Source organism: Antechinus flavipes, chromosome 3, assembly GCF_016432865.1.
Source record: "Antechinus flavipes isolate AdamAnt ecotype Samford, QLD, Australia chromosome 3, AdamAnt_v2, whole genome shotgun sequence".
NCBI lineage: Eukaryota > Metazoa > Chordata > Mammalia > Dasyuromorphia > Dasyuridae > Antechinus > Antechinus flavipes.
In genome coordinates, this window is record NC_067400.1 from 455359173 (window position 1) to 455386039 (window position 26867).

At 41.3% G+C, this 26867-nt stretch overlaps 2 protein-coding genes across 4 annotated transcripts in view; one reads left to right on the forward strand and one right to left on the reverse strand.

Annotated features, from left to right (window-relative positions):
- SLC7A1 (solute carrier family 7 member 1) overlaps positions 1-15020 on the forward strand; it is a 69945-nt gene extending 54925 nt beyond the window's left edge. Inside the window, 7 exon segments of the mRNA XM_051986518.1 lie at positions 168-390; positions 1198-1337; positions 3676-3778; positions 6064-6281; positions 6752-6918; positions 7955-8063; positions 9717-15020. Coding sequence (XP_051842478.1) covers positions 168-390; positions 1198-1337; positions 3676-3778; positions 6064-6281; positions 6752-6918; positions 7955-8063; positions 9717-9811 — 1055 coding nt within the window. The 3' untranslated portion in view covers positions 9812-15020.
- Positions 15021-16956: 1936 nt separating this feature from the next.
- MTUS2 (microtubule associated scaffold protein 2) overlaps positions 16957-26867 on the reverse strand; it is a 451993-nt gene continuing 442082 nt past the window's right edge. For 2 of the 3 annotated variants that reach the window (XM_051986519.1, XM_051986521.1), the window contains 2 exons: positions 24745-24842; positions 16957-22824 (listed from right to left, as the gene is read on the reverse strand). In XM_051986519.1, coding sequence (XP_051842479.1) covers positions 22614-22824; positions 24745-24842 — 309 coding nt within the window. In that variant the 3' untranslated portion in view covers positions 16957-22613. The remainder of the gene's footprint in view (positions 22825-24744; positions 24843-26867) is intronic. The other variant, XM_051986520.1, reaches the window with a different exon arrangement.

Below are 26867 nucleotides of genomic sequence, written 5' to 3' on the forward strand. Positions count from 1 at the left end.
GGTTATGAGGAATATACTTTGTGAACCTTTAAAAATAGTCTGCAAATTTGTGTTATTATTTGGTCCATTTTTTATTTATATTTGGAGACCACAATGTTAAAAGTTTGATAAATTTAGCTGTGATATCCTTTCTTTGTAGCATATTTCTTTTTAATTTTTCTTAATAGGTGAAGAAGTAAAGAATCCCCAGAAAGCTATCCCTGTGGGAATTGTTGCATCCCTCTTGATTTGCTTTGTGGCTTACTTTGGGGTATCAGCTGCTCTCACACTCATGATGCCTTACTTCTGCCTGGATGTAAATAGTCCATTGCCTGATGCATTTAAGCATGTGGGCTGGGAAGGGGCAAAGTATGCTGTAGCTGTTGGCTCCCTCTGTGCTCTTTCTACCAGGTGAATTTTGATTTTATTTTAAATGTTTTTTAAAAATATATATAGAATTACCCATAAATGAAAATTGTATCTAGATCTAATGCTAGTCTATGCCCCAGCTTCTCAAACTGTAATTTGTGACCCCATAAGGGGTCTCTTAATTGAATGTGGAGTCTTGAAATTATGATTTATTATCGGAAAATGTTTCATTTGTATACCTATTTTATATGTCTGTACTTGAGATTGTATAAAATTTTCTTGGCCAAAAAGGGGTCATGGGTAGAAAAGGTTTAAGAAGCTCTGGTTTATGTCACATTATTCCACTTATTCAACAGTGAGTGATATATATTTACTTTTTGTTTGACTCCATTCTTTAAAGCTGTATCAACAGAATGAAGACAAAGCTCAGTTAGCTATGAAACTAGAAAGTCTTTGAATATGAGGGACAGTCTAACTAAGTTTGGAGACATTCATCAGCAGGTTGGTTACATGGTGATAAATAGCTTGGCCATAACAATTCTCAAAGACCATTCTGAGTAAGTTGTAATGTGCCTCAGAAGAAGTACACACAGTGATGAAATAATGGATATGGACTATTAGAGTATTGATAATTTTCTGTTTGATCTGTACTTAAAAAGGAGAGTTTCATGATTGAGAATTGGGGGTTAAGAGATGGCGGGAGGAACATAGATCAATTATCAGGAGTATGTTTTATGTCTTTGTTTATATTACTATTGTTTTATTCTTGATGAGTTCATTCTAATTATAACCTGATGAATTTTGCCTTTTTTTTTCTCTTTCCCTATCCATCCCTCTCTCCCCATCTAGTCTTTTAGGTTCTATGTTTCCCATGCCTCGAGTCATTTATGCAATGGCTGAAGATGGACTACTGTTTAAATTTTTAGCCAAAGTCAATGAAAGGACCAAAACTCCAATTATAGCAACATTAACTTCTGGTGCCATTGCTGGTAAGAATTAGAAAAAGATCAAAAGAAACTTCTTGTACCACATGGTCAGGGAGAAATGTTCTTACAGTTGAAACTGAGTTCACAGAAATGAGACTTTATTTTGTAAGATTCATCAGATTATTGACTTATTTTTCACGAGTCAATCAGGAGAACCCAAAACACATTTTCTTCTAAAACCATTCACCTCTACCCATAGTTGATTCCAATTCCATGTTGATCTTTTGGCCAGGTGGTTTCCCCTTTAACTTAAAAAACCAGACATTTGGTTTATATGTTATAGACTATGAACTCATTGAAGAAAAAGATATTTCCCCTTTGGAAGTGTTTTGTAAAAGGTGCCAAGTGTATTCCTGGGGATGCCAACAGTAAGAGGTCATCAGTTTAGGAAGTTTTACTTTTGAAGTTGTCTTGGCTTAGAACTTGTAAGGAATTCAGACTCCACCAAGAAGAGTATGTTTAGGTCAAAACAGGAAGGAAACTTGAAAGATACAAGCAAATAGGAAAGCTGGAGTTCTCGTGTCATTTTCTGCAGAATTTGAAAATGATAATCAATTGTACTAATAGGTTGAGTCCTTACTGAGTAGCACAAAATCCTTAAATGTAAAAGTTATTCCCTAAATATTGTCAGTATTGTTATGTCTGCTACTTACTGAATTTAAGCTTTTTAATATAAGAAAATCAGTTTATGGTTTTGCCCTTCATCTCATTCTTTTTAACTCCTTTGTTAGTGGGCAGGACTAGGTCTTCAGGGGTAGATAAAAAAAATTAAGAAACTACCAGTTAACTTAAAAATTTGATTAGAAATGAAGAAACGTTGCTCTTTTGCTTAATTTGGAAAATATATACTTTGAATCAGGCTTAATTTCCTTGAGAGGGAAATAAGGGAAAGTTTTATTGGGAAGTTATAAAACCTGTCATTTACCAAAACAATTAAGTCATTCTATCTTTTTATGTGTGTATTTTTTTTCTGGTCAGTATTTGTTCATTCATTGTTTTCAGAGTAGGAATTTAGGTATTTGTGGTATGTTTAATTTGATATTTTAACAGCACAGAAGGCCATTTGTAATTCTTTTCTTGTACTAATACCAAGTCTTAGGGAGTCACTGATCCTAATTTCTAGTTTTGTCTTTGTCATTTAAATAATTGTGTGATTTAAGACAAGTTACTTTAATCTCATTGGGCCTCAGTTTATCTATAAAATGAATGTATTGAACTGGGTTTTTTACTGATTTTGCTGATTTTTACAATTTGCTTCTATTTTTTTGTTGAGAAGGGATGGTTTAGGCTGCTATAAATTTATAATACTCACTTTAAAAAATACATGCTACTAAAACTATTTGTATTATTTACTAAAATGTAAATATATACATACATACAAGATTGCGCACCTGTTGTTTTGGTTTTTTACACATTTATAAAGTCAGTAGGCTTTATTTGAAATTTGCCTTTTCATTTGGACAACTATATTCTCAATATTCTGCCAGTATTGTATGTTTAGGAGACGCTAAACACATGTCCCTCCCAAAATTGAGAATGTATTTCATATAGAGACACATGGTGGCTATGTGGCTATGTCTAAGGTGCAGTGTAGGGGCAGCAATAAGGAACTTGAGGAGATGTTGGGGGGGGGGGGTGACTGCCCAAGAGCTCCATTAATATCCTCAGGATGTCAGGGGAAATTGAGGTTCCCTTTAGGGAACATAGAACAAAGTGACAATTAGAAAACATAGTAGAGAATTGTACAACATGGCCGACATAGTTTTTGATAAGTTTATTTGAGCATTTTCATGAGACTACCCTTCTAAGAACTTATTGCATATGGAATTATTACATATAGAAAAAAATATATATGTATGTATAATATATATAGAATTTGGAAGAAAATATATACTTATCCTCAGATCTGTGATTCCATCAATGATCTGTGCCCATCATTTTCAACTTATTGTCCTTGTCCCCTTTTTAATCACAATCCCTTTAACTTTTTGAAGTTAATTTAAAGTTAAAGGGAAGCTCAACATACTGAGGGACCCTGCTCAGCTTCCCCAGATACTTAAGGGTATCTCCTTTAGTGGAGCACATAGACTGTTCATCAGTTATCTTTGACAGTTGAAGAAACTGGTATTGCATTACGTATTACCCTATTGTACTTGCCAGAGTGATGACCTTCGGAGTTTGTAGTATAGCTTCTGGTCATTGCTTATTATTCTAAAAGCAGCCCAGAGAAAGACCACGCGGTCTGACCCATTTGGGTCCTTGTCGCAGCAGATGAGGTCTCTGCTTTGGGAGGCTGGGTGACAGCCCCTGTCTCTGATGCTGGTTTCTACTTTTCTTCCAGCTGTGATGGCCTTTCTTTTTGACCTGAAAGACCTGGTTGACCTGATGTCCATTGGAACTCTGCTAGCGTATTCTTTGGTGGCAGCCTGTGTGCTGGTCTTACGGTATGCATTTTCTCTTTATTATACACTAATCATGCAGCAGATGAAGACCGTCTTATTCCCAAGTTGGATAGGAAGGGCGGGTTTTTCTGCTGAAAGTGAGTGACAAAATGCCACAACAAAGGTAAATGATGATTCCAGTCAGCTGGCAAGAATGATGGCATTGGCCATGTGCTCCTTTGGTATTCTCCTGATGTCAAGAAAAAACCAAAAAGGCCTTCAGAGCTTTGGATGGAACACATGGCAAACTTATCCGACGTGGGATAACCTGGATGATTTGTGGTCTGCAACTCCAGGGTCATGTCCACATCAGGGAGGTCACAGATCCATTGACCACTGTATAATATCTTTATTAGGACTGTGGTGTTCTATCATCCACTTTCTTTCAAAAGGAAGACTTTGGCAGGAAATATTCCATTAACAAAATTTGCCTGCAAACATATATAGTTTGTCCTCATACTATATATACTTCCCTATACTCTGGGAGCACTGGAATAAGCTGGGAGAAGAATATGACATAATTTGACAAAAACAGGATTTCTAATTTAGCCGGAGTCTTAGGGCAAGTATTTTTCTTGCAGGTGTGTGTGTGTGTGTGTGTGTGTGTATACATAACTATATATGTTATATGCATATTTATGTTTTTAACAAGTTTTTATTGATGTCTTTAACTTTAAACATTGTCATAACTTTCCCCATTGTTTCTCTCTGTTTTCCCCATTCCCTGCCCCAGAGCTGTCTCATATAACAGTATTTTTTTTTCTTTATTAAAGCTTTTTATTTTTCAAAATGTAGTCCTCTAACATTGATCCTTGCAAAACCTTGTATTCCAATTTCCCCCCTTTCTTCCTCCCCTCCCCTAGATGGAAAGTAGTCCATTATATATTAAACATGGTAGAAATATATGTTAAATCCAATATATGCATACATATTTATACAATTATCTTGCTGCACAAGAAAAATCAAATATAAAACAAAATGTAAGCCAACAACAACAAAAAGAATGAAAAATGCTATGTTATGATCCACAGTTAGTCACTTTGTATTATTCCAAATGGCTTTCTAAAACGGTTGTACCATTTCACAGCTCCAGCAATGCCTTAGTGTTCCTATCACCACATACCATAGATTATTGCTGTTTTATATCATTTTTGCTACTTTGCTGAGTGAGAGGTAAAACCTTTGGAATTGTTTTGATTTATATTTCTCTTATTAGTGATTTTGAAACATTCTTTCATGTGATTGTATATCTTTTGCAGTTTTGAAGTGTTAATATCCTTTGATTTATAGCAACAACAGTAATAACATATCTTTTAAGTGCCTACTATATGCCAGATACTTTACAACTATTATTATCTTTAATTTGTATCCTCACGATAGCTTTGGGAGGTAGATAGTATTATCTCCAATTTATAGCTGAGGGAATTGAGGCAAACAGATTAAATGAGGCTGGATTTGAGTTCAAAGGTTCCTAGCCCTGGACACTATACCACTAGATGCCCCTCTTAGCCTAATTACTTACATATCTTACATACCAAATCCTTAGAGAAATCTGATTTTAAAAAAACTTTCACCCCATTCAACCACTTCTCTTATTCTAGAGCAGTGATTTTTGTCACTCCGGTACAGAAACTTCAGTTTCACATCATCAAAGTTATCTATTTTTATAATTTGTATTTCTGTTCTGTAATTTAGGAATTGACTTTGTTCCTTGTTTTGTTAAAAATGTATCCGTTACCCCATAGCTCTAAATAATCAACTTCTCTTCAAATTTTGATAGTATGCTAATTTTTATATAGTTTCTTTTAGTATTGTATAAAAAATAGAATATCTTCAGTATTAAAGTGGAATATAGTATAAGGTATTGGTTTAAATTCAGTTTCTATCAGATTAATTTTAAATATATGCAGCATTAAGGATTGCAAACTCTTTTATAAATATCTCACTTTATCCTCACAAAATTGCTAGAATGTCAATGCTATTATTACACACACATACACACACACACACACACACACACACACACACACACACACACACCATTTTATAAACAGGTTGAGAGAGGTCAAGTCAGTTGCCCAGAGTCACAGTTAGTTTTGAAGTGAGATTTGAATTTTCCTGACTCCATATTTAACACCCTATTCAAGACACCATCTTATAGCTTGGTCTTGGCAGCTGCAAGAATAAAGTAATTTTTGTGGCCTTTGGGGAGTTAGAGTTGAAATGAATATTCCCCTTTGACTTAATTACAGAAAGGTCATGGCAATAACCATGTTATTCTTTTGTAGGTACCAACCAGAGCAGCCTAACTTAGTGTACCAGATGGCCAGAACCACAGAAGAGCTAGACCTTGTGGATCAGAACGAAGCAGTGAGCACCAGTGATTCCCAAACGGGATTTTTGCCAGAAATGGAAAAATGTTCTCTCAAAGCCATATTATATCCAAAGAACTCAGAGCCTTCTAAACTCTCTGGGTTTATTGTGAATGTCTCAACCAGTCTTATAGGTAATCTCTTTACATAAGGCACTAACCTTGTTAAATAGTAATAGTTGATAACTCATTTCTCCAGGTTTTCAGTGAGCTGGATGGATAGTGTGGGGTTTTCCAGGAAATTGAGGCTCAGGGAGTTAAAGTAGCATTCCTACCCATGTTCATACTGAGTGTCTGATGGGGAACTTAAACCTAAAACTTTCTGAGCCTTGAATTCTGTGCTTTCCCCTTCACTGAGCCCTGGTATGTCTTGGTATGCAACACTTGTGACCTATTTGGGCACTTTAATGGTTTCTGGCAAGTCTGAGGGGTCACGAGAAGTGATTATGATGTGGGTGCAATATTTTAATACTTCTTTTAAAAGAACAAAATGATATGTCTTAGCCACTGAAAATAAATGCATCTTCTGAAGGGAGAATGAGAATGTCTGCTGTGAGTCTTGGGTTGCTGAGTTAAGCACCTGTCTTCCGTTTTATTCTATTCAGGGATTCACATTATCATCTTCTGCATCATCACTGTTCTTGCTAAAAAGGAACTCGAGCAGGGGACCACATGGGTGATCGTGGTCCTGATAGCATCCATTTTTCTCTGTTTTATCACCACCATTCTCATTTGGAGGCAGCCAGAGAGCAAAACCAAACTCTCATTTAAGGTAAGCATCATATGTTCTGCAGAAAAATTATTTGGAAGATTAGTAATGTGAAGAACTACAATTTTGACAGGAAAACAAATATTATGCCCTTTGCTCTGTGGATTCTCCTAGAAATAATTTTAATTGTGGTGGCCACTGCTAGCCATTTTCAGATTAAGATTGGGGAATTGAGCGTGTAAATATTAACCCACTTAGACAAGTATATCTGTTGGCTGGTTCTGCACCAGACCATTTTTCTATTTCCCACCCACCCCCATCCAGTCATCCAGGCTGTCTCACTTCCTGCTTACATCCACATGTACCCCTTCTCCTTTAACTTTTACATCCTCCCACTTTCTACAAAATTTCCCTTACTGGACATCCTAGATATATTATTTGAATAAATTCTATGAAGGCAAAGAATTTTTCTTTTTTAAAAAAAAAGTACCTCCAGAACTTAATGTATCTTAATAGCAAGCATATAAGAGAAGGTAATTATAGAAAGCAGTACTTTGTCTTTCATTTGTTAATATATGTGAACTTGTTTGGTGCTGTGTTAACAGTATGTTTTAAAGAGACAGGAGTTAGTTCCTGAGGTCTTTGTGACTATGTGGGGAGGATGGCAGATCATTATCATAGCACCACAGACTGAAAAAGACCTCAGACTATTTTAATTTATACTTAAGATAAATTTCCCTTCTAAAATAGACCTGCACAGTCAACCAACCTTATTTGAAGACTTCTGTTGTGGGGAGCCTACCACTAGGAAGTGCAGTCCAATACTGGTTAGATTTGTTAGGAATCTTTTCCTTACATTAAGCCTTTTTTTCAGCAAATGTGAAAATTGGGGCCCAGAGTTAATATGAAGGCAAATATTCATTTGTGGCCCCCATCCTTGTAGAGAATTTTGCCCTTGTAGAAGACTATGGGTGTTTTCCCTTTTCACAATTCAGATTATTCTCTTTGTAGGTGTTTCCCTTGTGAATCTGGATTATCTACAAGCCCTGCATAGGTGTTCAGTAGAGTCAATTCTATAAATTTCCTTTCTTTTTTGCAGGTGCCCTTCTTACCATTACTCCCTATTTTGAGTATTTTTGTGAATGTCTACCTTATGATGCAGCTGGATGGCGGTACCTGGCTCCGGTTTGCTGTGTGGATGTTGATAGGTAGGTGGGAGAACTGGAACTCCTGTCTAATAGACTTCCCTTTATTATGTTAAACATCTTTTATTTCCCACTTTCAGGCACTGTCTTGAATACTTTCTACTTCTTTGTCCCAAGGCCTCTAAAGTAAAGCTACAAAGCTATTTCTATCCCTTTTTTCCCCCATCCTTTGCTATATTTAGCAAGAAACTTGATTTATTAGAAACTAAAAGATTCAGCAAAAGAATTCGTAGTGGTTTTTTCCTATGGGATACTTTGCATTTTATAATCTGGGCCACTTATCTTAGTGCTAATGAGGCCAAGGTTATGAGCTCCAACTACATACAAGTTGGTGAGTTTCACTTAGAAAAGAAACATTTCCATGGGATTGTGCCCAGAATCCCAGCCAACTTATTTGACAAATGTAGGTTGTGGACACAAAGGGAAGCTGTGAGAAACTTTGATAATTTGCTACAAACCCCATCATCAGTCCTCAGATGGGGGAAGATGGTAGACCTGAATGCCAGACCCCTCCTGTTGGAAGTGACCATGATGATCTCAAGGGAGAGGCTATAAAGTAGAGGTGGCCATTAGGAGATATTGGTCCGTATTGGGTCTCATTTCCCCCTCCTCATCCCACCATGGGTTAAGTTATAGCTTAGCCACTTGCTTGAATAGCTGCTGGCAGTCATTTGCACTGATGTGGACCCAAAAACACTATTATGCTTATAAGATTCGGTATTTTAGGTATTGTTCCCAATTGCGTTGGTCAAAAGAACAAGTAATTTTAGAACCAAATTATTTCTTACCCTTTTCCCTGTCATCACTTCTCCCATAGAGTAGACCGTTGGAGTAGGATCTTTGGATTCTAGCTTGATTTTTAGCCCACTCTCTCATCCTTTTCAACAGGAATTTTTTTTTCATCATCTTTTTTTTTTCTTCAACAAGATGAACTTGTTTGGTGCCATGAACCCTAAGTCTGTTAACAGTGTCATTTAAAAAGACAGGAATTAGTTCTGAGGTCTTGGTCACTGATTCTCAAAGTACAGTCAGGAGAAGTATTTAGTATTTCACTGTAACTGCCCGACCCGGGCCCACTCAGTCAGCCATCCAGTAAAATACGCCCCTTGAGGGCAAGGGCAGCTTTGCCTTGTGTCCCTGGCAAGCACCAGCGCGGAACACACACAGGAGATTGTCAGGAAATCCCACGGGAGAGTCCCTGAGTTCATCATAGCCCCTTGCATATTGTGTTGTTTAATAAATGTGTGTCAATTTGCTAATCTTGGACATTTCCTACTTAGAATGATGATATGTCTGGTGCTTTGAATCTGATTAGAACCTACGAAGTCCTTCACTGTGTATGTCCCCATTTGATTAGATTTTTTTGCCTCTTAGTTTTATTGGTGACTCTTGTTTTCATATCGCATTCCTTTCCAAATATATCCTCCCCTTGCACCAAAGACTAAAAGTGACATCACTTTTATTTTCCCACAACTCGGCCCTGGTCGGCTTGGCCATGTGGGACACTTACCATCTGCACCCCCAAATTCAGCGCTTTGCAGGAGGGAACGTCCCTGTGGCTGTGACCCCCAAGCGTGGCGGCCGGCCGGACTCAGTCGGGAGCTCAGCAGCTTCCAGCTCGTCATGAGTTTGCCCTGACTCTCCTTTCCCCAACAGGTTTCCTCATTTACTTTGGCTACGGTCTGTGGCACAGCGAAGAGGCGGCTGGCTCGGCGAGAACCCCAGACAACGGTTCAGAACACTGCAAATGATCCACGTGGCCCTGTCCCACGGCGGGACGGCCGGCCCTTGGGAGAGCAGCGGCTTTCGCCTCCACGACTCAGAAGAAAAACTACATTGAAGTGCGCCACGTCTCCTCCCCGGCCCCCGCGGACCCCTTCCCAAACTGACCAAAAGGTGCAATCACTTGGGAGCCGTGGCCTCCCCTTGGAGACCAGCTCCAGGGAATACGGCCACCCTCCGGTCCGTAGACAAAGTTACGGACTGTTACAGTCAGGAGGCTGCCCACTTTGGTTCCTTCTCTCTTCCCCTCTGATCAAGTCAAAAGAAAGCCTTTTCCCGCTCCGTAGTTAGGGCGAGCACCGCCCTGCACAGATTTGACGGCCCTTCGCCCCTTGAGTTGGCACCTTCCTCCTATTCCATATTCGAATTTGAAAATGCCCGGCTCTGTAGTTGTAGTTGGGCCTTGGGCTGTAAGCTGTATACTGAATTATAAGCAATTATAACCCCTCAGAGATGGTGAATCCCATCAGCCCTTACTTTAGGAGGTAGGCTAGAAAAACTTGGGCATTTTTTTTCATGACCCACTTCCCTTCGCCCTGTTTCTTCCAGAAAGATCTGAAGCCCGCCTGTTCAGTCCTGTTCACCCCCCAGCCCTCCTTTCCACCCCCACTCATGCTTCCGTCACTGTTGGCTGAAGCCAACAGTCACAGTCCCCACCATGAGGATGATGTTTAACTGGCCGAGATCTACTTGGGAACGGTCAAAGTGAAATTACTAAAGGGAAGATCACCATCGGGCCTGCTTCTTATTGACTGGGATTGGCTTTGGACCGTCCTCTATGAATGCTCTTGAATGGCTTTTGTTGACTCCCTGAAGCAGGGAAATGTCAAAAGGGAGCCTTATTTTGATGTTCTTTGTTGGTCCTGAATCATATTGCTGTTTTCTGTTGGACTCTTTGATGAATGTCTTTAGATTATTGGGACATCAGATTGAATTTGAGTGCCAGCTTCAAATTAACACCATATTATTATTTTGGGGGTGATGATGATACACGACCCAAATTTTTCTTAAACATTTTAAGTCCCAGTTAGCTGTATTGATTTTTAAGCATATTAAGATTTTGGCTTAAAGAAATTGACAGCTTCCATTGATAATTTTACCCAATATCAAGATTAAATCCAAAGAGACATTAGTGGAGGTCACAATCCAGCATGGCCATGCTCACACTAGATTGGTAATTCACCTCTGGAATCACCTTTTTTTTTTTTTAACTTGGCCTTTGGTCTGTAATGAATTATTGACTATTGTGGTACCCAAATTGGGTATGTCCATAAAGATGAACACACTCATGAACAGACCCAGGTCGGGGGATGGCCTAAGAAATGAATGTTCTATAGCATCCTGCATTATTGGAGTATATAGGGTGGAGTCTAACTTATACCCAAATGATTTGGGTTTCTATCAGAGCTACATTGCCTGGAGTTGTGAATTCAGTTTGTTTCTTCTGTTCCAAGGACTTGGGCTGCAAAAGTGTTGGATCTAAGAGTCAAATTGGCTGCTGCAAAACTGGTGTTCCTACTTAGTGTGGGGAGGGAGACCTGATTCACATTTAGAGAAGGGATATCTCTCTTCCTCCCCCTTTCCCCCCCCTCCCCACTCCCCATGTCCTGTTTTGTGCTTCTTATGCCAGATTTGGAGCTGATCTTTCCCTTTTCCTATGCCAGGTATAGGCTGCTCAAGCAGCACTTAATCATCTTTGATGTAACTTGAATGCTGAGGATTATTTCAGTGTATTTACCTCAAAGGAGGTATTTTTTAAAAAGCCAATAATTTGTGTTAATGGGTTAATGCCATAGCTGGGCAACATGGAAAGTAGGAAAAAAAACAAACTTTTTTATGCTTCATTTCAAACTTTGCTTTCTGATAAAATCTTTATTTAAAGGTAAGAACTAGACTAGAATTTTATCAATACAGGTAAATCTTGGATGAGGACATTTTCTCTATCGATGCAGGTCAATAGCTCATCTGATCCATAATGATTTGCCTACCATGTGTCCAAGGGAGGACTTGAATTCTTTCTTCCTGGCTCTGAGATCATATTTTCCATTCCCCCCCCTCCCCCCCATTTTATAAACAGCCATTTATAAGGCTAAATGGGCAGAAAGATGCCACAAGGGGTCTTGGATTATGGAGAGTTGGCCCCCATTCTTTTATCTTTGATGTATTAGAAATATGGCAACCAACAAAATCCTATAGTGATTGTCTTGCCTGGATAATGGATCTGTCCTATATTTCTATAGACAAGTGAAATAAAAGGGGAATCCTTCTCTCCTTTCTATTCCACTGTTTATATTGAGATAAAATTTGTGACTATTCTTGGCAAATTCTAGATTTCCAAGAGAAAAAAATTTAAATTTACATAGCTCTGGTGCTATAAAATAATTTGATAAATATTTTTTTGTGTTGGCTTTTTAATATCTGCTCTTTGGAACTGGTCAAAAGATTCATTTTCTTAAAATTATGTATTGAGAAAATGGAAGCAGTAAGAAGAAAAGGTTTGGGGTAAAAAATTTCACTTCCATTTCTCTTTTTGGCAGAAATTTTACTGAGGGTCCAGTCCTTGTTGACTATAGTTAGAGTTGACAATGCACTTCTCTCATGAATACCCATTGTTCTTATGTTTCAGAGAACGTTTGTCTTATTTCTCCCCAAATTTTTCTTGGAGAATAAGTTCTTTGAGGATTACTCTTTCTTCCCTTCCCTGTGCCTTAAAGTTTTAGTGAGAAATATGCAGGGGTTGAGAGATAAAGAAGGGGACCCTCATTACATCAACCTTCCTTTTCCATTCAAAAGACTTTTTGTGTAAATAGACTGTGTTGTCACTGTACATTTTTTAGATGATATTTTGTGTAGCTTGAGCTTTTTTTCACTGGACAAAGGAATGAGGAGCTGAGAAGCATTGGCTTAATTTGGCCAGGATTGGGCCTTCTTTTGTCACACTTTCCCATTGCCCCAATGTATATATAGTAAGGAGACCATGAAAACAATTATTTAAAATCCCTTGAATCTCTTTCCACAGGAATTTTAGTATGTATTGCTTAGTCATTTTTTTCCTCCCTAATTTAGATTTTTGTTATAGTAGAGAAACTCTGGGGAACAATATATGTGCTTTTATCTGTGTATGTAGCCAATAATTGCTGTCTTTTGGAAAGACCCATTTAGATCGGTAAGCTGCTTCCTTCCTTCCTTGATTCCCACCCTCAGCCTATCCCTCTGTGCATGTTTTACTTTCACTGAGAACATAAAATAATTAATTTAAAAGACAACAACTATATTTTCTTCCCCTTCAGTTACAGAAGAACAGCGTAGAACGATTATATTTCAGAGTCCTGTGGGGCATGTCTTGGAGATTGTGCTTGAAGAAGGGGAATGTTTCATTCTTTCCTTGGCATCCCCAGGGGCTACTTACTGTGCTGCAGAGTTGGTGTTTAACAAAATGTCAGTTGTCTTGAACTTTTCATGAATGATCTTAGCATTCTTACTATTTGATGATGCTTTGAAGCAAAGCAGAGAATAAAAGAATCGGTCTCATTGTTGGGCACAAGACGATGCATCCCGACAAAAAAGGGCCGCAGGGTCTTGGAACCTGATGCCAAAATGACAGGTTAGGGTTTTAGGTATTGCTAGATGTGTGCAATAGATTCACTCTGGAAGATGATCTGTTAACTTGCTCCATGGGAGAGAAGTCTTCCTCACTTGAACACTTTTTTTTTTTTTTTTTGCATTGGAGCATCATTATTCACAATCTATAAAAACACTGCCCATCTCTTGTCACCAAAGTAATCTCAATTTATTGTGGAGTCAAGGGCATGGGGCACTGTGAGAGATTCTTGTCTCTTTATTTTTTTAGGGCAAGTGGGAGGAGTTGTAGTTAGTATTTATGGGCAACAGGAACAGTGCCCTTCAGTCTCCCTGTGCACCTAGGAAGATAAAATGACTTGTGTATAGGTTGTGTATGTTACTGATGTATGTAAGTGATGTAGAAATTTGCTACTTAAAAAGTGGAATATAAATATATATTATAAATAAAATTGTTTGCTGCGGGAAAAGGGGCATTTAGGTAGAAGGCACTTGATGGGGAGCAGGAATTGTGCATTTTACCTGAGTTGTTGCTGGATTTGTTTTTTAATTTTTAAAAATGCTTTATTGATCCAATGGTGCAAGAAACCACCTCTGTATCTCATCACTGCAGACATAATGCCTATTGGACTTTGAAGGCAAAAAAAGGTCAACTGAGTTGTTACTATAATTCAAGGATCTTCAGGAGAGAAATGGTTGATTACTTATCTGGGAATCACATCAGGAAAAAAAAAAAAAAAAAAGGTAGAAAGCATTTTTCATCAAAGTTTTCCTGCCATGCCTTTGGATATTTAAAAGAAGCTACCTCCCTCGTTTCCCAGGAGCTTGGATTCTCCATATTTGATTTGCTTTCTGTGGAACTGGTAGTTTTGAAACCAGCCAGTCTGGGAAACCAACAAGATTAAAAGACCTTGCCTGTTAAGTCCAAATCAGAATTTCCTCAGGGTATTAGCACCTGGCTTAGCCACCAGGAAGCAGGGCAAGAGTGAGAAGCTTTCAGACTTAATCTGATTTTTCTTCCTTGATGACATATAGAGTTTTAAGTTGAGACTTGTTTTTTCCAGATGAAAAATTACTAATCTGGATTCAGAGTTAAAAAGTTTCCTGCCTAAGTTGTGCCTTTTAGCTTGAAGATTTTAAGGAGCACAAAGGATGACGACAATGTGATTGGTTTATTATCAAACCTATAGTAAACATATATGGTCTCTTCAGTAAATTTTCATTTTTACTGAGAGGAGCTATGAAAAGAGTTGTCAAATTTTAATTATATATATTGTATATTTTTTTTTGCTTGTTCAATGTACTATTTTTCTAATAACTTCTTATAATTGTGATGAGATTTTAATGCTAATACTAAATGTAAATCAAGTTGATTTCAGCTGCTCTTTAGTTTATCTAGTCTTTTTTTAAAAAGCTAAGTGTAGCCGTCACCTTTTTTTTAAAAAATGAAAATTGGCCCCTCTGAGTACAGACCTTTCACAGTGACAACACTGTAGATTTAATCCTCTTCTTACCTATTCCCTTACTTGTAAAATCCAATTCTTGTGGCACAGCATTAATGTGGTTTCCCAATGCTAATAAATGATGGTTGTTGTTTCACTTGTGTCTCCTTTCTAGTTGATGTGATCTTAAGAAATCTAATGGTGTTTATAAACCATTGGTCCAAGCTGGACATTATCAGGGGAGTTCTCTGTGGATCATATAAAGAAGTGACTAGATTACTTGGTAGATAGAACTTTGAGTCAGGAAGTTCCAATTTGAGTTGAAATTCGGCCTCCCTAATGTGACCCTGTAACTCAAACTGTCGTTCTTGGTTTCCTTTTCTGTAAAAATTGGGGATAATAGCACCAGGGTCATTGTAAGAATAAAATAATAAATACAATACATAAATATAAATAAAATGATAAACAAATAATAAAACCACTTACAAAGCTCCAAAGAAATATCAATGCTAAATTTGCAAAACTTTAAAGCACTAAATGCGAGCTATTTTTGTTGTTGGGAACCACCCTCCCTTCCACCCTCCCTTCCTCCCTCCCCCCCCCCCCCCCCCCACATTACCCTGGTGTTTCTGAACCATTAAGACACGCTTCACTTAGGTTTCCCAGTCCCTTGGAGGGAGGTTCATTTGACATTTCCAGCTGTAGCTTCCCCTGGTTGAGTTCTTAAATCGGATACTGTTAATGCTAATTGCTCAATTACCCATCTTTGGAAACAATAAAAATGCCCCCTTCTGGTGCCTGACTCTGGAAAGAGTAGTTTGATCAAATGGGATTTCCTGAGGTAGGTAAAATTGGCCTGTAGCAGTAGTTTGAACCCAAAACGGAATGAACCTGATTTCGACGTTTTCCCCAAGGGCTTCAGCTATTCTTGCCTTTGCTCCTTTTCCTCTATTGCTTTGACCTCAAACACTATCTTGTTTAATCAAATATTTTCACCTCAGTACCCAGCAAAGATGATAAGCACTCTTTCTGGGGAGTGAATTTGGAGCTAGGTGAATTGGGGTTCAACTTCTATTTCTTCTGATCCTCCTTTCCTGCCCCCATTTCTTGCCCCGCCTGCTCCAGATCAGCAGGCGGGACTGAATTCCCAGTCAGTCGTTCGCCTGAAGTGTCCCAGGTACATTCGGACCGCATACCTGGCCCTGGGTCTGGGTTACCCTTGTTACACAATGCTTTTCCTCAGCAAAATAATGATAATCACCTTTCACAAAGACTGGCTTTTGCGAAGTTGAGATGCCAATGAAAGTGGGAATAAGTATCTGAATGAGGAGGTCCTGAGAGTTCCAGTCCCCATTGCGCTACCTACTGGGTGGGCTGCCGCGGCCAGGTGTGTTTTACTTCCCTAAGGTGTCCGCCACCACGCATTCTGCTTGCTCGAACCTTGAACTGTGATGTCCGTAACAGATGAGACTGCTTTCTCTAGCTGGGGACCCAGACTTCCCCACCACTTCCTCCTGGTACCTGCTAGATCATTTCCCACCTTGCCCTGCGGTGCTTCCCCCTCCCCCTTCCATCGGAAGGTAAGTTCTCGAGGGCATGGATTGTCTTACTCCCCTAGGCACATAGTAAGTACTTAATAAAAGCTCCACCTCCGAACCGGACTCCTTCCTCCTCCAAGAGATGAGTGCTTCGTGCCCCAAGGTTTTGGTGTGATTTTGACAAGAACTGCACGGCACTAAACACATCAATTGCTGTTCTTCCATGTTATTGAGAGGGAGTTTTCCTTTCTATGCCCCCCCCCCCCATTTATCAGCGTGATTGTTGGAGTTTGAGGCGAATTGGAATCCCATTATCTCCCCCCCCCCCCCCCCCCCCGAGAAAGGAGTAATATTTCGTAGAAAAGGCAAATTCACTGAGACTATAATTTATAAAATGGAAGTTGTAGTGATTTAAGGTAATTACTTCCAAAAGGGCAGCAGGACATTGTCCTTGTGTTTTCTAAGTTGTCCCCCGTGTAGGGAGCGCGCGCGCGCACACACACACACACACACACACACACGACAGAAAAAAAGCCCAGAGCAGCTACCCGGCAATTGCATGTTTCCATCCCGGTGGCATTGGAGCATGTGTTTATTATCAGGAATATATTACACTTATCTGTACATCAGGACTCAATACAAACTCTTCATGTGATTTGTCCACCCCATATTAATCAGACTGAGTAACTCGGACGGTGTGGAAGAAAACCCCCAACCCATTTTAGGGATGTGCAATGCGTCCACAGGACACAAATGCATTCAGTGCAGAGACATCAAATACCTGATTTTCATGTTTCTTCCCCCCCCCCACCTCCCTCCCCTCCCCCAAGTGGAACTGATCATTTCTACACACCAGATGCCGCGTTGGGTCACCGGTGAGCTTGGTGTGAAAGGCAGGAACTATTTTTACTTAAAACTCATCTACAAAAAAAGGGGGGAGCAGGGGGCTCGCTTGTCCGCAGCATCCTGCAGCCCAGCGGGGGATTTGATTAGCAAGTCAAAAAGGAGCAAGAATGGCCAGGCCCCCGCTGATTCTTTCTGTGGAAGACGGCAGTTGGGGAGTGGGCTGGTGGAGTGCTGGGGCCCTGACCCCCAAGAATACTTTGGATGGATGTGGTTACAGTCCTGGAGACAACAGTGCCACCCTGTGGCCTAGGCGGGCCGTGACCCTTCCCTTCCTAGGCAGCCTGAAAGTCTCGGGGGAAGAGGAGGGCATTTACAATTCACAACCCGCACCCGACCATCGCTGGAGGACACGCTGGAGGAGCCGAACAGCTGCGTGTGAAACGCCCCGAGCTGCTCGGAGCTCTGTGGCCCCCCCAGGCCTGACCGCGGACCCCGAGGTGCCCCAGGCCGTGTTCTGCCCGCAGGCTCGGGCTGGGGACGTTCCCGGCCATTGCTGGCTCAGCAGCATTCCGAGGGCACATCGATGAGGTCTACTCGGTTCCGACCCGGATAAGGCCCGGTATCCAAGTAGTCCAGGTCACAGGCCGAGGGAGCCTGCGTGCCCCGAACGTTAACCGGGAATCCTTCCTCGCCTCTTACTGGCCCCTGTCTAATCCACCGGACTCAGGACTTGGCGGAGGGGAGTGGTGAGCTTCTTTTATAACGGGGGAAAGGAGTATTTTCCCATAGCATCCGGGAGGTATTTGTAGTTTCCCTTCCTAAAAGTATTGAAAACACAGGAGGCGCTAAACAAAGACCAGGGGGACAGTCCATGTAGGCCGACAGTCAACACACATTTAAATAAAACGAAAATATTAAGCATATGCCCGACGGATTTGATTCCCTTCGTATGACTGTCTGGGACGGCCTGTAGTTTGTACCTCAGGAAAGCAAGGTAGTGGCAAGCTGGGGCATAACCCCCAGGAGCTCTGAGAATTGCAAAGAAGTCCCGGGGACCAGTCCTGCAGGATAGCAAACACCCGAGTGATGGGGAGAGCCAACGTCGGGCTGTGTGATGGATGGGGCAAGTTGCCCCCTACCTCCGGGATCTACCTTGGTGCTCCTTCAGATCTAACGTGACACGAGGAGGGAAGAAAAAGCTAAGAAGGGGCTACGGTTGGGTTTAAAAACTTCTGAGGGGTCACCTCTCCTACTCTTTTGGGCAGTGGAGTCAACTTTTCGTTAAGGAAGACAAGTGACGAAGATCGGAAGCACGGGATGGTCCCCAGCTTGGGAACGTTTGGGCACATGTGCTGTTTAGAGCAATACTGTAATATGTTTTGAGAAGTGACTTCCATGGAAATAACGGAACATTAGAGATGTGAAGCAGCAGCAGCTGGGAAGCTGTTTACTTGTCTAAATTGTTTTCGATTCCTAGGTAAACGCTCTCCATCTGGAGGGTGACCGTGCCCTCTTTGGAACAAATGTATGTTGCCAACTTAAGGGAAGATGAATTTGTGAGCTTCCAAGAGGACTTCCAAAAAGAAAGCAATTAGAATGGCTGTTGATCAATAAAGTGCCTAGGTATGTTTTTAGAGCAAGTCATTAACTAAATATCAATCAAACTGAAAGCAAAATTTACCACTGAGGATAATCCAGTGTTTAACTATACAAACAAATGTGATCCTGATTATAATGCTCTCTAAAACAAAGTTCTTTTTATGTCAACAAATGAGAGGGACAGAAAAGCCATTGGGAATCCAGGAGATGCTACTGACCAATGGGATCACTTAATAAGTCCTGAAGAGTCAACTCTCTTACCAAACCTGTCTAAAGGAAACAAGTTTTCCCTAAAGGTAATATAAAAGTTATCTCCTATAGACTCACATTCCTGCAAAAACAAAAAGGGAAAATCCTTCAAGAGTAACTATAAAACTTGGGCAAATCTGCTGGCATTGGGTAGCTTTTCCTCCATTCTGTACAATTTTGGGGATGGTCAAACCAAAGGATCTGGTTGCCAAAGGCGGAACCTTACTTTAGGAGCTAAGAAGAAATAGAGATGAAGCACTTGGTTCACTGATGATGTTCCTGCAGTAAATCTCAGGAGGAATTAAGTCTCTGGCCTTGCATGTGTTTAAGGTTTTATTTTTTTCCCTGAAAGAAAAAACTATTCTGACATTTGGCTCATAAAATGGTAGTTACACTTTAGCTCTCACTAAGCTCTTGGGGAGGAATGGGCTCCGTGACCAGTTATTAGGAGTTGTGGTACTTTGACCACCACCGTGCTCCCTTTGCCAGAGAAAGCGGACAGCTGTCAGTAAGCCGGCCCCCTGCTTGGCCTTACGACTGGAAGCCTTCCTCCTCCAAAGGCAGATTCCACTCTGAATGAATCAAGGGACATGTGCTGATGGGGGTGGTCCCAATGAGGTTGGATTTGAAAACAAGTGGTGTTAAAAACATATGAAGGCAGAAATCTGTCATCAATCTCCTGCTCCTTTTCTACTGATTCACAATTTCTCTCACTTACTGACCACAGACACGGCCCATCACCCGTGTCCCCAAGCAGAACAACTGCTCTCAAGAGGAGCACCAGGGGTGCACAGAAGAGCCCATGATCGTGATGGGAATGAAGACTAAGAGATTTCAGGGGGCTAAGTGGGGAAATAATTTGGCAGAAACAGCCAGAGTTCCCATGCAAAAATAGCTCCTTCCTTATTTCTAAAATGCTTTCTCATGATTAGTTTTATAAAACCTAGGATAGGGGAAGGGTCTCATTATCTCCACGATATTCAAATATCCCCACAGGACAGTTTCAATTCACTTTAAGTCCCACAAAGGCCCCTCGGCACACTTCTTGGAGTCAAACTCCTGCACAGTCTCAGTCTCCCAAAGGGGCCCATAGTAGTCAGAAATGGACCTGGTTGGAGGAATGATGGAGAAGGATGTTCTGTTGAATATTTCAGAGATAACAGGGAGACCGTGAGCCAAGCTGCCTTGCCCATGACAACACTATAGAGTTCTGGCTAGAGGAGAGGAAAAGAGAAGAGAATCATTTTCAGGAAAGCCTGAGTTCTCTGCGGGCTAGGAGGGGAGCAGCTGTCGCTCACACGTCTTTCAGCCAAGGGAGGATGAAGCACCATGACTGGAAAGGGAGATGCTCGAGCCCGACAAAGCCGGGGCTATATCTGGCTCACTCAGCTGGCCACGGTCGGTCTAGGGGGTCCAGGAGGGGATTCTGTTCTAACGTGGCTACCACTCTGGACATTCTAACACCGCATCATCACGGAACCTAACATAACACTGAAATATGGATTGCCGGGGAAGCTGCATTTAGCAAGTGCAAAGTGGAAGTTGTCGTCTTAGGGGCTGTGCACGTGGTACCTGCGTTCGTACTTGCTACGGAAATTACATCTAGTCTTGTGTTTCAAACTCTTAGTCAATAGGTCATGATCTATTCTAACAACGCCCAACATACTCAATATCACAGCATCATGCAAAGCCACTAAAAGAAAAGTAAATGTTGCTTAAACCTTAACCTAATGTTCATGTTCTGGAGTGGGTAAGAGACCCTCGGAGGTCTGCTGGAAGCTTGCCGCGCCACCGGGGCCCTGCCTGCCTGCGTGGGCCCGGTCTGCATGGGCCCGCGGGCCGCCCTGCGCTCTCCCCCCTCCCCATTCTCTGAGCCCGCCTGCTGCGGGCACTGGGGGGGTTGCGCAGGGAGGGGACACCCGGGCCCTTGCCACAAACACAAAATAATAGCATCATTACCACCGTCATCATCATCATTATTACAGCTTTCAAATCGACGTTTCTCCCCTTTTGTGAGCCATGCTTCTAAACTGCCACAACACCACAGAACACTTTTCACGTTCTATTTTGTTGTTCTAGACCCGAGCGCCAGGCCGGCAGGCAGCCCACCCGGGCCCACTTGGGCAGACAACAGAGAAGGGAAGTCGCTGACTTTGTGGTTTCCTCTGGAGAACTGGCCAGGCCAACATGAGGACCCCCCTCCCCAACTACTCCGCAGGTGTATCTGAGTCCCACATGATGCTCTAGCAGAGCTCAGGGCGTGATCGATCCGGGCTGGCCAGTTCTCAGGAGTTGCTGACATCCCCTTCCCCACCAGTAGTCCAGATAGGGGGTAATTAGGGTAATGGCCTTTACTGTGGGGTGGGGGGCTAATGTAGCTTTATGTAGTCGATCCATTTTCAAGCATCTGTCCAGAAGATTGTGAGAAGCTGGAACAAATCAAATCAAAAGGCCGGGGCCAGCCTGTGCACTTTGCTCTAAAGGAGATGCCGATTCTGGGAGAAGCTTTCTGAGAAGGGACCCAAACCGCCTTGGTCCCAGCGGCAGTCTCTCTCATCTTCACTCTGGAAGGACCACTACGTTTCTCCGAATGCATTCTAGCTTGCCAATTGCTTCTGAAATGTCATTTAGGGAACAAAGCAAAGACTTGTGTTTAGGAGAATACATATGAGTCACTGTCATGAAAAACATCTGAGAAACCGCTGCAACCCTTCAGGGTTTCTTGCTGCTGTCCCTCATCAACTCACAGCAAGGATACTAATAATTAAAATCTGCAAATGGAATAATAGTGACCTCATAACAAGTGGAATAAGAAGCTGATTGTTGTGAAGGCAGTTACCATATCACAAATCGCTGGTGTTCATGTTAAATAGGATTACCACTTGGTGGTTGGCTGAAGGCGCTTTTTTTCTTGTTTTTTTTTTTTTTTTTCTTTTTCTCTTTTGGGTAGAAATATTCCTGGGAGGCTAGACAGAAATGCATCTAATTTAGTTATAATTCTTAGGCACAAGTTAGAAAACTGCTGACTATCATTAAAATATATCAGCACAGCGTTATAAAAAAATGCAATTCAGAACAGCTGCAAGGATATCCGTATACATGTCTAGAGATATACATGTCTTGGTGTGGTACATAACACGAGGGTCAATTCCAAATCAAACTGTTTGTAACTAACCTGAAATATTGCAGTGAAAGTTCACCTTAGAAGGACAATCAGTCACCAGAGCTTTTTGTCTTTTGGCTCTAACTATAGTAAAAATAAAAAATAAAAATAAAAAGTTTGCACGCCAGACTACCAGGGTTATACTTTTTGAGGACACGGGAGCGCCAAGACCAAAAACTTCGTACACTGGGAGGAGAAGAGCCCGCCGTCTAGGACACAGGAAGGCTGCTACCAAGCATGCAGGCAGCAGCAGGCCTCAGGTATCCCCTATTCTCACTAACACTCTCTTTAGGATGAAAACCCTCAGGGATCCGAGAAGCTGGGGGGCATCTGGAGACTGCATGGAGTGGCGCTGTCATCTTGGAGCTGTGCTCATCTTGGCTGGCGATGGAGGACCCGAGGAAGAGCGATAAATGGGGGACGTGGGGGAGAGTTTAATGGGGCTGGTGGGGTCCCCAGTTTGGAGTTTCCAAAGCAGCTCCTCATTGGTTCTACTTAGCCTCTTCTTCTCCTTTGTTTCTTTTTCCACATACTCCTGAAGGTTAGCATTTTCCTCAGATAACTGTCTGGATAAAGCAAACAATAATATATTTTTAAAAACCACATAAACAAGAATACAAACAACAACAGTAATATAAAGTAAGAGAGCGAATGATTATAGGAGAGCTACGTTGTTCCCTGGATAGGAGCCAGGAAGACTTATCTTCCTGACATCAAATCTGGCCTCAAACACTTACTACCTATGTGACCCTGGACTGGTCACTTACCCCTGTCTGCCTCTGTTTCCTATCTGTAAAACGAGACAGAGAAGGAACTGGCAAATCACTCCTGTATTTCTGCCAAGAAAATCCCAAATAGAGGCACAAAAAATATGATGGAATTGAACAACAACAATATAACATCATCAATCATATAACCAAAGATCAAATTGAGATGACCTGTACTAGTGGAAGGAAGGTAAAGAAGAGGGACCTTTGGCATGGATCATTGAAAACCACAGATTCTCTAAAATTTTTCTTGAAATATTAGCTTTTTTTCTTCCTCTGGAGTCGCTTACTAGAATTATTGACAAAGTAATTAATAAAATCTAAACTCACCCCTAAGGTTTACTCTCTTGCTCCTGATGTCAGTAGAGTGCTAATCACTTACCTAATTAGTGACAACAATAATAGCAATTTCCAGTGGCTCCATTTGTTAAGTGCCTGCCTTCCATGGAGCTCAGGAAGCTTTTTATGGTTCTTCAGATTTATTTTTATATCAAGGTTGGAAAGGGCATTATATAAAATAAGGGCCTTGTTAAGGCCCACTAAGGATTGGTCAAGGGACTGTGGGGGAGTCTGTGGAGGAGTCTGTGGAGGCTAGGAAACAGGACTGCCCTTTCAAGGAAAATGAGCACACTGTGGCTTCTGGCAGGCTTCTGGTTAGAAAGTGAAGGGCCTAAGCCATGCTTACCAGGTACAGAAAGAAAGTACAAAAGCCATTACCAGATCTGGCCTTGGATCTCTATCAGAGTCACATGAAGAGATTTACCTTGGAGTTCTCTGACAGATTCCCAACTCATGCTCCTTTGGCAGACTGATTTAGGACTGGGGAGGAAGCATGAGTGTTGGGGAAAGTCCATAATCTGATAGGAGAGCAGGTTCCAGGTGGGCCAGGAGCTAAGGCCCACAGCCCAAATTCTGGCTGGACTCATCCGGACAAAAAGGGCATTGCTTGTTCATAGGGCTAAGAAGCATGAACTGGGGGTCTACTGCACCTACTCAGGCCAAGGCAAGAACCCAGACAGAGGAGGAAGGAAAAGGGAAGAGGCCATTCTGGCCAAAGACAGGGTAGAGAAGAGCCAGAGACTGTGACAAGATGGGACTGGGAAACTGCAGCCAGTGAGCTCTCTGATTTGAATAGGGGAAGAGCTGGGAGGCTTGTAGAACTACATTCCTGTGCATTCCCTCTTACCCTGCGGTACATTCCACCCTTAGGCCTCTCCTTGGGAACTAAACACCACAACTATTTCCATGCCCTTGAGCCAAATGCCCCATCCTCGTCATTTGGAACCAGTATTAACTCTAGCCTGCACAGAGACTACAAACTTGCCCTGTTCTTCTCAGCTCCGTCCCTCCTCTTCCTTCTCAAAGTGCTTTGTGTTCATCTTGGGATTTGGAAAATCAACCTGGCACAATGGAGAGTGAAGGAGGGTCCTGGGTTCCCATCCCATCCCATTGAAAACATTCAAATGGGAAAAGGCAAGAACCAAGCAGAGAGAAGGGCTCTTCATGGAGAAATTCGCCCAGTTTGGCCAGGGAGAACTGAGAGGGAAGTTGGGAATAAACAGCAGATCCCTAAAGGCAATGAAAAGAGATGGATAACCAGCATTTAGTAAGCACCTCCTATGTGCCCGGCACTGCTTGGCTGGGGAGACAAAGACAAAAACTCCTGCCTTCAATGGCTTACATTCATTCTGGAATTGAGAGATGCTCAAAGCTACACACCTTGTGACCACAGTGTTCTGGTCAATTCTTGCTTTGAGGTCTTCATTTTGCTGTTGGAGCACTTGGATTTTTTCTTCCAGGATAATATTCTTTTCAGCCTGTAAAAGAATAAAAAGTTTTTAAGCTCGCTGCAAGGACTTAGTACCGGTCAGAGCCAGAGCCCCCACTCTGTGTACCCAGAACTCTGGAACTCTGACCCCGTCGCACCTTGTTGCTCTGCCCTGGCTCAGGAGCAGCCCCCTGTGACAGCCGGGGAGATGGCCAGAGTATAGCAGGATACCTGGCACAGCAGAACCCAGTGGTATTTTCAGTTCCCTGATCTGAGCTTCATGTGCCCAGGGGAACGTCCTGCATTTCTAAAGATCAGCCTTGAATACCATCCCTCCTGGGCTACAGCTTTACAGGTAGACACACCCATTGTTGTCCCAAGTGTCAGGTGAGCATCGTGAAGAGCCTGAACCATAACTGAAGGGGAATTCATTTGTAACAATGTAGACAGGAGTCTGCTGTTTGGCCAAGAAGTGATGTCACTGAGACTCAGACGCCAAAGCCAATTCCCAAAATTTTCAGAAACTCATTGCTGTTGAATTATACTCACTTCATTCATTACTTAATACATGTGTCAAAATTCCTTCTTTAACCCATATTGCTCACTGCCAGTGTATTTAACCCATAGGCAATGTGCTCTAGTGGGAAAATATCTGAAGGTATGAGTCTGGGGTTCTGACATTGTGTGAACTTGGGCAAGTCATAAATTCAGTGGGTCTAAGTTTCCCAACTATAAGACAAAGCTGACTAACTCCTTTTTGGGTTGGACCTTCTACAATTTTTAACTAGTTGTATTTTAGGATAACAATGAATACAAGGAGTGTGATACTATGGAGTTCAAATTTCAATTTTTTTTTTGATCTTTGATAAGTCATTTAAACTCTATGGATCTGTCTCCATATTAATCTGTGAGGAGGTCTAACTAGAGGATTTTTAGGGTCCCTTCTAGTTCTAAATCTCGGATGCTATAATTCTACAAGAGTGAACTAAAAGGGGCAGTGAAGCCTTGGAGCAGGGTGATTTAGTGAAAAGACTAGAGCTACTGGTCAAGTGTCAAGTGTCTTCTGAACTTCAGTTTTCTTATTTGTAAAGTGGGTCTAATAATGGTATTATGTACTTCACAGAGTTTTTGTGAAAATAAAATGAGGTGATGAGTATAAAATACTTCTAAAACTATCTTTAAAATGTCATGCCACACAAATAAAAATGGGGCCAATTATGAGTATCATAATTGTAGCGTAATGTATACACAAATAGGCAAGTAACATCTATGAATCCAAGTTATTAATTCTTATTCCCATTTCAAAAATAATCATTTTCTCAAAGGATGAAAAAATAATATTGTTCATATAGTTTTAAAATATTCCTTTTCTTAAAAAAAAACTTTTTATAACTTCTTATTTTTCCAAATACATGCAAAGATAATTTTCAACATTCACTTTTGCAAAACCTTGTATTCCAAATTTTTCTTCCTCCTTCATACCCTCCCCCATACAGGTTAAACATGAGTGATTCTTCTAAACATATTTCCATACTTGTTATGCTACACAAGAAAAATTAGATCAAAAGGTGAAAGAAAAAAAAAAAAAGAATAACTACCAAGCAAACAATTTCTTATAGAACAATAAATTCCATTATATTCACACATTACATTTTTGCACATGTGGATCAAATTGTGCATACCCTTTGACCCAGCAGTGCCATTACTGGGTCTGTATCCCAAAGAGATCAATAAAGAGGGAAAGGGACCCACATGTGCAAAAATGTTTATGGCAGCCCTTTCTGTAGTTTCAAGGAACTGGAAACAGAGTGGATGCCCATCAGCTGGAGAATGGCTGAGTAAATTATGGTATATGAATGTTATGGAATATTATTGTTCTATAAGAAATTACAAGCAGGCTGACTTCAGAAAAGCCTGGAATGACTTATATGAATTGATGCTGAATGAAATTAGCAGAAACAAGAGCACGTTGTACATAGTAACAAGACTATGAGATGATCAACTGTGAAGAAGTTGATACTTCAATAATGAGGTGATTCAAGGCAATTCCAATAGACTTATAATCGAAAGAGCC